Source organism: Danio rerio, chromosome 3 (assembly GCF_049306965.1).
Source record: "Danio rerio strain Tuebingen ecotype United States chromosome 3, GRCz12tu, whole genome shotgun sequence".
In the NCBI taxonomy this organism is placed as follows: Eukaryota; Metazoa; Chordata; class Actinopteri; order Cypriniformes; family Danionidae; genus Danio; species Danio rerio.
Genome location: NC_133178.1, coordinates 45,423,726 through 45,438,973, shown reverse-complemented (window position 1 = coordinate 45,438,973; position 15,248 = coordinate 45,423,726). Strand labels below are relative to the sequence as shown.

At 35.1% G+C, this 15,248-nt stretch overlaps 1 protein-coding gene across 2 annotated transcripts in view; it reads right to left on the bottom strand.

The window, feature by feature from the left end:
* Positions 1-14,873, bottom strand: part of mrtfbb (myocardin related transcription factor Bb) — a 110,174-nt gene extending 95,301 nt beyond the window's left edge. For both annotated transcript variants that reach the window (XM_009299740.5, XM_068219395.2), the window contains exon 1: positions 14,740-14,873. Coding sequence is in view for 1 of the 2 variants with exons in the window: in XM_068219395.2 (XP_068075496.1) it covers positions 14,740-14,759 (20 nt within the window). In the remaining variant the exon portion in view is untranslated. The remainder of the gene's footprint in view (positions 1-14,739) is intronic.
* Between the last annotated feature and the right edge of the window lie 375 nt (positions 14,874-15,248).

Below are 15,248 nucleotides of genomic sequence, written 5' to 3'. Positions count from 1 at the left end.
ACCCCTCGCTCTTGTGCCGTTGGGTTCGTCTTCTAGTACTGCACACTTCCTCTCATCCGATTGGTTCAAGATTCAACAGGGAGACAAAACTTTTTTTTTTATTTCTATTCTGCCTAAAGCAGGTCTAAAGCAGACTTACAGAAAAAAACAGGCAATAAATTACATTGTCATTTAGCAGACACAAGAAGTGCTAATTACACAAAGGAACTGTTAGTGTTCAGAGAATTAAGCAGGAGAATGGAGTTTTAATAGAGAAGAGTGTTTCCACAGGTGGCTTGTCAAGTCAACTCACCTGTGTGAAGCACATCTTATATATGCACAATGTTTTTTTTTTTTATAGGTATGGAGTGATTAAAATGCTGTTGCAAAACTGGTCCAAGTAGACATTTTTCTTAGAATGCAAAATTTCCCATTATGCTTTGCGGAGGATGCCAAGAACTGTCGGTCTGCAGCTGATGCGTATAAAGTCACATTTGGACAGCTTTGAAACAATAGTTTTAATCTATTTTATTTGCTTTTAACGTCTTTTAACTAATACTACTGACCATCAGCGCCACCTCCTGGACCGATTATTTACAAAATGCGATCTAATGGGAAGGAAAACAACTGCTGCGATGTATTTCCCTCGTTGTCAGACTGCATTTTGTGCACAACACCAACTAAGTAAATACTACACAACACCAACTAACTAATGCCAAGTTCAGACTGCATAATTTTAGCTGATTTTGACTCGCCGACAGGTTTTGAGAAATTGCAGACAAATGACTAAAATTACAGGCAAATTGGTGTTTTTCACATGAGTAACAATCACACAGTATGAACTATCAAGGACGAGATATGAGAGAATCGCCGATGAGTCACCAATGCCCGTGGGATATTTGGCATGCTATATATCTGGAGCTGTCGGCGATTCAAATCATGCCGTGTCAAATGAGTTTTGACGGAAAATAACCTCCGCGATCACTTGCAGCCAATTAGAGAACAGCATTCACAAGTACAGGTACCTGCAGGCCAGCGGAAGGCTGGGGGAGAAGTTAAAAGTGCTCATTTTCAGTTTATTTGTACCCAAGAAATGGAGGAAAAGCTAGTGTAAATTTGGCAGGAGCACCCGTGTCCGCGGAGAAATTGTTAATTCTCTTCATAAGCCAGGTGAGCAACATCAATAGCTACATTTTTGGAAGCTAAAGCCTTCTTTTCCATTATGTAGTTAATAACAAAAGATATATTACGTGACCTCGCATTGTTTCCATGTCACTTCTTGCATTTGTTTGGTTGTAAGACGTAGTTTAGACAAAGTTGTCGATGATTCTACCTATTTTAAAGTCATGCAGTGTGAACTCTCTTGCCGCCGATCCATCCTACAGTGTAAACACAGCACAGACAGAATGCTAACCCAGATAGTCATGCAGTGTGAAAACATCTGTGACATGACCACTTTGAAAATCATGCAGTCTGAACTCAGCATAAAGGACAAAAACTGCTCCTGATAAGAATCAACATGCAAATCGGAATAGTTTTAGTAACATACAAATCCAGAATAGTATTAGTAACATACATTTATTGGTCATTTTTGGAAATGGAATATTTTTATAGTTTCTTAGTCTCATGCCAGTAAAATGATTTGCTCTTTAAAATGCAGTGAGGTATTTTGTGTTTGTGTGTGTATTGAAGAGCCCAGGAGTACAATATAACTGCTGACAGGTCAGGAACACTGACACTATACTTCAGCATTTGATCTGGCGGCAGACACTACAGAGATCTTTTTTCTCTCACACTTGAACCGCTTCTGACGCCTTTAAAACACATCTTTCTTTCAAAATTAAAGTTTTGCATCACAAAAACACTCTGTAAGCCACTGAAAACAGTATTGACACCCAGCTGAGAAACGCTGCTCTGGCTTATGACAATTATTAATGGAAGTTCTAAGCACCCTATAGGAAGGGGCTGGCCACTATGATGCCCTCCATGCAGCAACAAAGAAAAAAAGTCTATAGGTTTCACAGAGTACACACTTAGCTGATGATTGATAAATAAAGAGTGTTTGGCATGCTGTCCTGGGTGCTCAGAAGATCCTCAAGCCCAGGGCTCCCTCCCGTTTTATTGGGAGAAAGGGGAGTCTGAGCTCAGATAGGTCTCAAGAGCTCTCTCGAATTTATTTATTCAGTTTATTCCTTGTAAAAACACTCATATGCTCTCACACTAATATAATTCACCTCAATTCACCTATAACGCATGGCTTTGGACTGTGGGTGGAAACTGGAGCACCCGGTGGAAACCCATGTGAGCATGGGAAAAACATTTAAACTCCACACAGAAAAGCCAACTGGCCCAGCCAGGACTCAAATCAGCAACCTTCTTGCTGTGAGGCAGCAGTGCTAACCATTGACCCACCATGCATGACACCCTACCCAGCATTATTCTAGGAAAGAGGGGCAGGAGACGGGGTGGATGGGGGGATTCTTCAAGACGAAGATAACTTAAGTAAGGTCATTTAGTTAATTATGTGTGTTTGGATTTGTCTGATTGGTAAATCAAATGATAGCTAATGTGGGACCGCCGTGGTCAATCATAAGCACAAGATCTTCTCAAAATTAGTACGTAAACAAGCTTCACAAACTTTTCTACAGGTGGTTTGTTAAGCCCACTCACCTGTGTGAGGCACACTTGTAATTGCGTAATGTGTTGAGGTTGTGGAGGGGGAGAGAAGAGGGGTTCTTGGGTTTGTTCACAGGTGTTCGAGTGATCTCTGAGCAGATGGGTTTTTAGCTGTTGTTGGAATGGTGGTAATGAATCAGCACTATATAGTCAAATAATCAGAAATCAGGTATGAGTAGAGCAGAAATCAGCTTGCTGTCATGCAGTCGGCATATTGATGGGCTCTATTAGATTCAATCCAGCAGTAGATGCAGATTTACTATGCTCAGAAATGATTTTCAATCTCTGGTTCAATCTTCTCAGAATCTTCCTCTCTTATATATAACATGATTCATCCAAATTATTGAGACATGCACATATAGCTTTTAATAGACTTCTGTGAAATTTGGATTACTACAAATATTAAACTTTTTTTTTTTCCAGAATAGCAGATGTTCTGTTTCATCTAGAAAACATTAAGATAAATTTCGAACAATGACCAGAGTGATGAAGTGAGCACTTTCACAATGTTCTTTTTGGGTAAAACAAACATATCAACAGCAGACATCAGCGCTACAGCTCCTACTCAAAAACAGACTGGACCCATGACAGCTGGGGCCATGACAAATAAGGGCAGCCAAGATAAATGAACAAGACAAATATGTATATATATATATATACTTAAAAATATGTGCTAAGTTCTTGGAAAAAGCTCCCTTTTGTGTTTATGGATTGCATGTTGTTTTGAAGAACTCTTCATATTTCTTAAAGAACATCATCATTTTTATTTAACTTAAATTAAACAACATTTTCTCATGTCCTGAATATATACAGCATGAGAGCAGGTTAAATGTTTAAGGTTTTGCATCCTTATGGGCATTTTTGTCTTTTTTGTTTTATTTTATTTAATCATATTTTGGCTCTGCTAATGCAAACATACATTTTGGCAAAAAAATTGCATTTTTCATTGAACTATTAACATTTTACACTAATATCCTTCCAAAAATCTAGCTTACATTATGCATTAAAAAAATGTTTCTTTCAGGACCTTCAAAACAAAAATGTCCCCATGGAACCCTTTCAAACATTAATTTTCATTTTCCATCAGCTTAGGTGCTTTATTCATCAGGGAATCGCCACAGCAGAATGAACCACCAACTTATCTAGAAAATGTTTTACACATCAGATGTCCCTCCAGCTGCAACCCATTACTGAGAAACACCATTACACTCTCACATGCACACACATACAATGCGACCAATTTAGTTTATTCAATCCACCTATATAGTGCTTGTATTTGGACTAAGGAGGAAACCCACACCAGCACGGTGAGAACATGCAAACTCCACACTGAACTGCTAACTGACCCAGCTGGGACTCAAACCAGTGACCTTTTTGCTGTGAGGCGACAGACACCCTTCCCCTTAAAACAGTATTTAAGCAAAAAGCGTCACACATTCTTCCTAACAGACTTCCATTATATTAGAAAAAATATCGACCTGTCGAATTTGTCAGGTTTGACACTTTATTTCTGTTTTTTCTTCAGTAGAAGTTACCAGGACTGATGCTGGTAAAGAAATCAATGTCAGTAAAGGTGTAACTATTAAGTATTAAAAATTAATAATTAATTTCATAATTTTTTGTTCTCTGTACTAAAAAAAAAAATATATGCAAAAGGTTAATAGTTACTTTAATTTTTTTAATTAAATTTTAATTAAATTACTCAAGGTACAAATATCATGGTCACACTTTATTTTGATGGTCCGTTTGTTGAATTTAAGTTACATTGCATCCACATGCCAATTGATTCTCATTAGATTAAGTAGAGTGTTAGATTAGGGTTAGGGTTAAGGTTAGTGTAAGTTTATTATAGTCAGTTAAATGTCGGTTGAAGAAGCAGTATCAACAGAGATATTAAGCAGACACTCTACTAATACTCAAACGAACCATTAAAATAAAGTGTTACCAATATCATGTACATGAGTTAATAAAAATCTAGGTTTTGTTAAAAGGTTAAACGATCATACATTTTAATATCCTCACCTTTACACAGTCATAAGGGTAATTTTAGGGTATAATTACAGCTTTTTTGAGTTGTTCTGCTCAACAGCTGTTCTGCTTGGGGTTGTTCCGCATGGTTTTAATTTAAAAGGCCTTTTTATTTTAACATTTTCATATTTTTTTGATAGTATAACAAAAGCAAGATGACTGTCCTTCTAATAGAATATAAAAGTTAAACGTGAAAACCTGCAATTTCTGCCGATCTAATCCATAAATGTTCATTTTGTCAATATAAATCAATGTATGTAGGCTGGTTCAGTGATTTGAAAAAAAATAATAATAAGTAATACTAGATTGGGGGCGGCGAGGTGGCGCAGTGGCTAGCACGACTGCCTCACAGCAAGAGGATTTGCAGGTTAGAGCCCTGGATGGGTCAGTTGGCATTTCTTTGTGGAGTTTGCATGCTCTCCCCATATTGGTGTGGGTTTCTTCCAGGTGCCCTGGTTTCCCCCATAGTCCAAAGACCTGAAGTATAGGTGAATTATATAAGCTTAAATGAAAGGGGATCCGCTGCGTAAAACATATGCCAGATAAGTTGGCGGTTCATTCCGCTGTGGTGACCCCTAATTAATAAAGGAACTAAGCTGAAAAGAAAATGAATGAAAAAAAATACTAATTTGGTGGCACGGTGGCTCAGTGGTTAGCACTGCTGCCACACTCCAAGAAGGTCACTGGTTCAAGTCCCGGATGGGCCAGTTGGCATTTCTGTGTAGAGTTTGCATGTTCTCCCTGTTTTTGCATGGGTTTCCCTCAAAGTCTAAAGACAGGTACTATAGGTGAACTGGATGAACTAAATTGGCCATAGTGTATGAGTGTTTGTGAATGTCAGAGTGTATGAGTGTTTCCCATTACTAAGTCGCAGCTGAAAGGGCATGCCGCGTAAAACATATGCTGGAATAGCCGGCTGTTTATTCCACTTACGATTCCTGATAAATAAGGGGCAAAGCAGAAGGAAAATGAATGAATAAATTAATAATACTAGTTTATTTCTGCAAAATTCAAGCGGATTATTATTTATTATTACTACCATTACTACAACTACCAATAAAAATACTATTAGAAATACATGATCATATTTGGGAGGAAGCAAGGCCTTTGAATCCTGCATTGGAAGACATTGCTTTTGATCCTAAAACACAGAGAATCACTGACTGATGATTGTTTTCAGTACACATACAGACTTAGTTCATAGAAGTCAACAAAAAAACAAGCACTAACCAACAAGTCGCCACGTACACCATTACTAGAGTGCATCCCACGCAAGTTTGTCGAACCCTTGAGAAGCTTAAATTTGATTTGGCAGCGCTGACTAACAAATTACGCTGACTGCTTTTGATCTGAGGACACCTGAGCATGGATATGAATCCGGTTCATCTGCATCAAAGCCTGTGAGGTCGCATCACATGACATCTCTGAGGAATGTTATTGTGTCATGTGAGCAGACTAAGGCTAAAAAAAAGAAGTTATTTGTACAGACTCCTTTTTTTACCAGGCGTTTGCTTGAAATATGAAGTTAAAAAAATAAAGCTAAGCAGCTGTTTGGTTTAACGGAACAGTGATATCGACAAAAGCAAAGAGTTCATTGGTGTTTGCGAACTTCAACTTTCGCAAACTACAGTTCAAATGCAGAGAATAACATTTACCCGATGATAGCAGGTAACGATAACAACGCAAACTTTAAGTCAAACAGGCGATGCAGTAGACTAAGAAAACAATGTCCAGACCACCAGGGACACACTATGCTAACAGTGCCTATAAATACCAGGACCTCCAGCTTTCAAGTCCCGCTCGAGCGCAGCTGCAGACGAAAGGTCCCGTCTTTACTGCAGACATGTGGACACGAAGATTTCAAAACAGGGGCCGCTGTTTTAGAGCACGTCAGAATTCCTTTAAATTGATTCACAGACAGGGAACAGTCCTCACCGTTCATCTTTTCAGCACATGCTGCTTGAGGATGGACGCATGTATGTGAAATATGCTGCGGTGAACTGACACCTGCGGTGGGTGAGACTCGGCCTGTCGACAACTGAGAATGCTTTATTATTCAAGTCAGCGCTGGTTAACACGAGCTATATTAAGCTTAGAGATGACTATTTTGGCTTCCAATGAAGGCTATTTAGAGAAAAACATGACTGAGATCAATATAGTCTACATGAAATTAAAAGGTACAATGTTTATTTAGAATTTTTTTTTTTTTTTTATTGACACATTGTTATTCTTTAGGTGGATGGTTCAATTGTGCTAGAAAAAAAGTTTTGGTAATCTTCAATCAAATTCTGATCATTTACTTTCGAGTTTGGAGTGGTGGATCTTCTCTAATGATATCAGTTTGACAGCTTCACCCACATCATTCTTAGCAATTACGGTTTTAGTTCTTAGCAATTTTTAGCAATTAGATTTGGTTGCTGCTAAAAGAAATGCAGCTGCGGTTTGAAGTTAACAAGAATTATTTACAGTATTTATTAAATATCCCATTAAATCGTATTTTATTAATGTCTACCCCTACTCCAACCGGGAGTCAGACCTTAATCTTACATTTGAGGATGAGACGTGGGACCAGATTTTGTCCTACGTTCATACCTCTGTGCCCCATCCAGTTAAAATTTGTTCATCGAATATACTGGACAAAAGTGAGGTTGGCAAGTATAACTCAAGACTTGGACCCTATATGTGATCACTGTAATCAAGCACCTGCAGACTTAATTCATATGTTTTGGCTTTGTCCATTAATCACTAATTTTTGGCTATCAATATTCAAGTGTTTCTCTTCTGTGACAAAGATACACATCGAACCGTGTCCTCTTATTGCACTTTTTGGACTTTCTCCAAACATAGCAGGGTTATCAAACTACTGCAAACGCTCTTGCATTTCTGACACTGTTAGCAAGACAGTGTATTCTGTGTATTATGGAAACAAAAATTTCCCCCAAGTTTTGACAAATGCTTGCGAGATGCAATGAGTTTCATGCATTTGGAAAAAATCAGGCTTACAATAAATGGCTATACTTTGGCTTTTTCTGAAACATGGGACCCATTTAGAATTTTCTTTTCTGAGCATGTCAGTATCATTACAAACAGTCAATCTAAGTCTTAGGGCCATTCAGACATTCAAACATAATTAGATACTTTATTTATTTTTTGTAATATTGGGTTATCAAGATATATATATATATATATATATATATATATATATATATATATATATATATATATATATATATATATATATATATATATATATATATATATATATATATATATATATATATATATAGAAAATCGAGCAGCCCTACTTTTGTCCTATTTTTATACACAACTGGAAACACAGTATCAATGTCCTGATGCTAACAATTTGAAGGTTTATGATAAAGGATGCCTTTTATTATTGACAATCACCTAGACAATCAAAAAAGCTTATTTAACAATATTTCTTTGTATACTGTCATACTCTTTAGTTTTATTTCCAACAACTTACTGGCTGTTGTCATATCTGATGAGCACATGAACACAATGGCCAGTCAGTGGTGCTTATGAATGTACTCATATGTTCGCAGGAATGATCTTTTTTTTTTTTTTAAATCACAGTGCCAATTGGTACCAAACTCAATATTTTTGACATCCCTAGTTCACAGTTGAATAGAGACTCTTAGGCCCAATCCCAATTCTATTTTTGTAACCCTACCCCTACCCCTTCCCCTTAAGGGCTTCAAAATTTTCCCCTAAGAATTGGGACAGCACTACACCACCTGCACACGTCATCATATGTACACGCGATCTGATGCTTCATGTGAGATTCATGTGTGTGTTTTTTTTTTTTTTTTTTTTTGGTATTTATCTTAAGGAAATCACTAAAGGCATATAGTATGTTATCATAACAATCTAATGTGGCAATAAGATCGTAACTCTACTGTGTATTTACTCAGTGGCCTTATTGTAAACACACCAAAAAAAAACATTAACATAATAGCAAACACTGTAAAATGCCAATTGACAGCCACTAGACATGACTGACAGGGTATTGCAGTGTCAGAATGCTGTGGGACTGCTGTACTGAAGTTATAGATTGCAAAATGTTGTGTTTTTTTTAAAGCATGACAGTAAAACACGAATGCGGTTATGAATATATTTAAACACATGTTTGTTTGTCGTAAAAATTCGTAATAATGACAAAAACATACTAATTTGTGGATCTCATTACTTCTGGGTTCAGCAATACTGCCTTTGTGGCAGGTGTATTCTGGGAAATTTTCTTACCATTTGGTTTCAAGTGTGGTGCTGAAAAATCTTCGTTCGAAGGGCTATTCACCCCTTTCCCTTAGCCCTACGCCTTCAAGCTAAAGATAATTGGGACACCCCTACCCCTTGGCATGCACACGCAAAACGAGGGGTAGGGGTAAGGGGAAGGGCTAAGGGGTAGAGTTGGGATTGGGCCCTACTCTTACTATGGTTACTACTATAATGTTTAAAGGGAAGCACATTTATTTCGTACTGTGATCAAAACTGACTGGAACTACCTGTGCATTAAACTATTTTATTGCACAACTTCCAGCCAATCAGAATCAAGAATTTCAACAGACCATTGAATAAATAGACTTGTATCACTCTATAATCGGTTCTCTGCATTTACATATTGGTTAGATTCCAAATATAAATTGTTATCTGTGTTTAGATACATATCAGTATCTAATTTACATATCAGTGCATTCCTAAAAGGCATGTCTGTGCACGCCATTAGTTATAGGAAAGCTTTTGTTATAGTTAATTTTCATTTTCCTTCAGTTTAGTCTCTTTATTTATCAGGAGTCGCCACAGCAGAACGAACCACCAACTACAACACATTTTACACAGTTGATGCCCTTCCAGCTGCAACCCAGTACTGGAAAACACTCGTACACACTCTTACACTGCGGCCAATTTTAGTTTATTCAATTCACCTATGAACCATGTCTTTGGACTGTGGGGGAAACCGAAGCACCCGGAGGAAACCCACGCCAACATGGGAAGAACATGCAAACTCTGCACAGAAATGCCAACTGGCCCAGCTGGGGCTCGACAGTGCTACCCACTGAGCCACCCTGTTTTAGTTTCATCACTTTGTTATTCACGAGTACAAGCAGAACAGTGTCTGATCGGTTTTATCTGTGATTGTTACAAAACTCATCACTGAAAAAAAAACTGGAAAAAGAAAGCTGATGCATGATATGCAGAATTAAATACAATGTTGTGAAGCAATTCACAGTTACACAATTAATTGTAATCATTCATTCATTCATTTTCTTGTGGGCTTAGTCCCTTTATTAATCTGGGATGAATGAATGAATGAACGAACCGCCAACTTATCCAGCAAGTTTTTACGCAGCAGATGCCCTTCCAGCCGCAACCCATCTTTGGGAAACATCTACACATACACATTCATACACTACGGACAATTTAGCCTACCCAATTCACCTGCACCGCATGTCTTTGGACTGTGGGGGAAACCGGAGTACCTGGAGGAAACCCACGCGAACGCAGGGAGAACATGCGAACTCCACACAGAAACGCCAACTGAGGCGAGGATAGAACCAGCGACCCAGCGACCTTCTTTCTGTGAGACGAACGTGCTACCCACTGCGCCACTGCGTTGTCAATCGTAATCATGAAAATCATAATAATTTAGTTTAATTATGCATATTGAATTATGCATTTTGCCTCAGCTTGAATTTGTTGTTCATTTTGCTGGCATCTTTGCTCAAATTAATTTACCCGGCCTCACATAAGCAGAGAAGCTGTGAAAATAAGTTGGCATTTGAAGCTACGCAGACAAAAGGGCACAGATAAACAATTAAAACACATGGCTCTGCCATTTAAGAGCAGCTTGCAAATATTATTCTTAAATCGTAACACACATTCACTAGTTCCGACAGGTCTGTTTGTCAAGCAAATTCTAGCGAAGCCCATTAATATGAGAAGCTTGAATAAATATCAATAATAACAATCTGGTTCCTCCAGTTCTGGGCGGTTGTTAAATTCTTCTTCACTGCAATGACTGCAAACAGCCGAAACACAACAACAACAACACTGTGGCACTTTAAAAGCACAGTTCACCCAAAAGCTAAAATTCTGCAAAGTAAATTTTACTCATCTTGTTTCACTTGTTTCAGACCCGTTTGAGTTTGAGAATCTGACTTCTATATTACTTGTTGTTCCTACTTGTTGTTCCTACTATGTCAAAAGCCATTTTCCCCCAAAATATTTTCAGAACATCTTGTTTTGTGTTCAACAGAAGAAAGAAAAAAGGTTTAGAACCACTCGAATGTGAGTAAATGTAGAATGTAGATATCTTTGAGTGTAAACTTCCCCTTTAAATCAATCTGTTACACACAAAAGAAAAATAAGTCACTATTGAGCAATTCCATGCAAATGTCAACCTTGCTATGAAAAATAAAGTTTTCAACATAATAGTGATAATAGTGAAACCTTTTCTAGGTTGTTTCAACAGGCTTGTATTTACAGTAATGTAAACAACCCAAACAAATATCTCTTTTATCATTTTCAAATAATATTTTTTGATTTACCAGTCACACAAGTTCTGATTTAACATTTGTCACATCCGTAAAAGCTTTTTCCTTATAAATGCAAACATTTTAAATAAAAAATAATAATAATATTTTTTGTTCTATAGAGAGCCAACTCTTATTATTTTCAGAAGTAATATTTCTTTTGGCCTGTGTGGTTTAATTCACAGAATTTCTACAAAGTATGTCAACAAACATAACGCATGTTTATTTCTAATGTTTGAAATATAAAATACTTTTATAGATTGATAATTTTCTAGCTCCTAACTCTGTGATATATATGGAGAATATAAACACATGTGTAAATATACTGTTAACATAAACATTCCCTGTGAATTTTCTTTTGTTTTTATTGTAAATGTCACATTCATAATGCTGGAATGGCTCTATTGCAAGAAATGATGGCCAACGATCCCAGGGTCTTATTCAATGGCGTATGCACAATATGGGGTTGGAATACTTGTGCAGGTGTAAATAAACATATTTAACTTAAATATTGACTTAGTTGAGCTAACTGAACTTTAAATCATCAAAATGAGCAACAATCACTAATAAATTCATTATATTTATGCTGGCGTGTGTACATTTTTAGAAACTTTTTTATGCAAAGCCTAATAAATGAGACCTCGGATTATTTGGGGGCATAAATCTGGCCTAATTGAGGATTTTGTACCCGGTGCTGAGAGTCTGAGCTCAGGCCTGTGGCAGTAAACACTGGGAGTGTCTGATGAACCACACCTCCACGCAATCACAGCGAGGCTAAAGGTCGCTGCAGAGGAAACATCAACAATGCTGCCATGCAGACACACCCATAAAGCCAGGACTGTGTGCGCACTTAACAACATTTTAATGAACTATAGAGACTGTTTCAGTTGTTTTTGGTAACAAACAGCCCAGTCAGACTGCACTCAATGCCCTCACACCTCTTGCACTTGTGTGTAAATGTGCGTTGTTACTTTAAGAAGCTGTTTCAACTTCCAGAATGACTTGTGTTGAATTGTCCTAATGTTGTCTGATAGATTTTGGTTTGAATAGAGAAAGACAGTCAATGAAAAGCAGTTTATGGACAAATCTTAACTCATTATAAAGGGTGTTCATTAAAAAACTAGAAAAACCCTAAATCAGGGGCTATTGCAAGATTTTTGAACATTTATAAAAACAAATTATATTGTAACAATGTCAATAAAGTAAAATATATTGTTCTTTACCCAATAAAATCTTTATAATAACAAGTATTATTATTAGCAATGTTTAAAAACTTTAACAATTAAAGCTAATTATTCATTGAAATAAATTTAATCAGCTATGTTTAATTACTGATAAAATGTAGCTGTTTTTAATTGTTTTGATCATGTTAAAAGACCTCCAATTTTGTACAATTTATAGATACAGTTGAAGTCTCAACTCTTAGCCCCCTGTTTTTTTTTCTTACCTAATTTCCGTTTAACGAAGATATAATTTTTTTCAACACATTTCTAAACATATTAGTTTTAATAACTCATTTTTTTAATAAGTGATTTATTTGTCATTGCCATGGTTTGTTCTGTAGACTATCGGAAAAAAATAGCTTAAAGGGGCTAATAATTTTGACCTTAAAACGTTTTTTAAAAACTTAAAAACGGCTTTTATTCTAGTCGAACTAAAATAAATAAGACCAGAAGACAAAATATTATAAAAGAATATATATATATATATATATATATATATATATATATATATATATATATATATATATATATATATATTATTCAATAATTTAAATAAAATTATTCTATTCATCGAGGTGGCATTTATTAAATGTAAAAAATATTAAATTGTTAAATAAATATTTATTAAATATTTATTACTTATTGTATGTCATTTTAATGAAATTATTACTTCAGTCATTATTGCTTTTATTACTTTTGACATTAATAATAATAATAATAATAATAGCAATAACAACAATAATAATTTATATTATAATATTATTATGATTCTGAAGGATTACGTGACTCTGAAGACTGTAGTAATTAAGCTAAAAAAAGTCATCTTTTAAATCACTGGAATAAACGATTAAATTAAATAATAAACTACCTTTGAATAGTTATTTTATAGTGCAACAACATTTTACAGTTTGCACTGTATTTTTGAATAAATAAATGCAGCCTTGGTGAGCAGGATAAGCTTACTTTAAAACATTTAAAATCCTACTGACCCCAAACTTTTGATCGTTGTACACAGTTTAAGTCAGAATTATTGGCCCCCCTTAGAATTTATATTATATATATATATATATATATATATATATATATATATATATATATATATATATATATATATATATATATATATATATATATATCCCAAATGATGTTTAACAGAGCAAGGACATTTTTACAGTATGTCTGATAATGTTTTTTTTTTCTAATGGAGAAAATCTTATTTGTTTTGTTTATATCAGAATAAAAGCAGTTTTTCATTTTTTAAACACCATTTTTAAAGACAAAATTATAAGCCTCTTTAAGCCAATTTTGTTTTTATAGTATCCAGAACAAACCATGTTTATGCAATAACTTGCCTAATTACTCTAACCTTATTATTATTAACCTAGTTAAGTCTTTAAATGTCACTTTAAGCTGTATAGAAGTTTCATGAAAAATATCTAGTAAAATATTATATTCTGCCATCATGGCAAAAATAAAATAAATCCGTAATCAGAAATGAGTAATTAAAACTGTTATATTTAGAAATGTGTTAAATTTTTTTTGTCTCCGTTAAACAGTAATTGGGGAAAAAAAATTAACAGGGGGGCTAATAATTCAGAGGGGCTAATAATTCTGACTTTAAATGTATATATATATATATATATATATATATATATATATATATATATATATATATATATATATATATATATATATATATATTTATTTATTTATTTATTAAAATATGATTTAATTGACAAACCTTCTTACTTGATAGTTAAATCCCTCAATCTCTATAAATTACATATTAATTTAATAGGTCATAATATTACGTTACCATTTATGTTAGCATATGTTAATAAAAAAATAATAGGCCTATATTATTTTATGCGTTTTCAATTATGTTGTTTAAGCATGTTATTAGCCTATATTGTGTACACTTTTAAAAATTGCTGTTTAAATTAAGCATTAAATAGTTCTACTCAAAGAAAAATATTCGTGAACTTTCTCTTAGCTAATAATTAGTTGTACGTCAGTTTTTGTCTACTTATAATATTGTAATTACTCAAAACAGTGTTCAGAGAGTGACAACATTGTGTATGCTGTAAAAACGTCTATACATCAGTCATCCCGTTAGCTAAAAGCTCAGTTCATGACTAATTATAAGGAATGGATAATTGTTATGAAACACTCAGGTATAGTGCCGGAGTTTCATTCACTCGTGCGCGGCTTTACATCTTACTCTGAAAGCACACAAATAAAACGGGATGAATATTGAAATAAGGAAAACGGCATCTTACCTCTTTTTGGGCTGCCACATGAGACGCGTTTCCCTGAATGACACATCTAAAATACAAAACAATACATTTATTTTCTTTCTTCAGTGAAGCAGCAGTTGTTGCTGTTAGTAAAGATGGCCGCTGGTATTGTGTTTAGCCGGTGATGTAATGAATTTGCGTTAACCCTTCATCACACTTCCGAAGTGAACTGACGCTGAATAGACATGATTTAACACAGTGCTCGATTAAATTAGAAAGTGAGCGGAATAAATTGTTGCTCTTTAATTCTCATAACATTCGTTCTGAAATATGAAACTATACGTTGATGAACGAACAAAACGTCCAAGAAGAGTAAAAAGTTCAGCATACTGTATCTGCTGAGGGAAAAGTGAACAAACAAACAAACAAACAAACAAACAAACAAAACAATAGAAACCATTCCAGCATATGAATGGTTCCCACAAAACACAATTGAAACCTTTAAAATCTTCACATTTGAACAATTAAAGCAACTACATTTTAATTGGTTA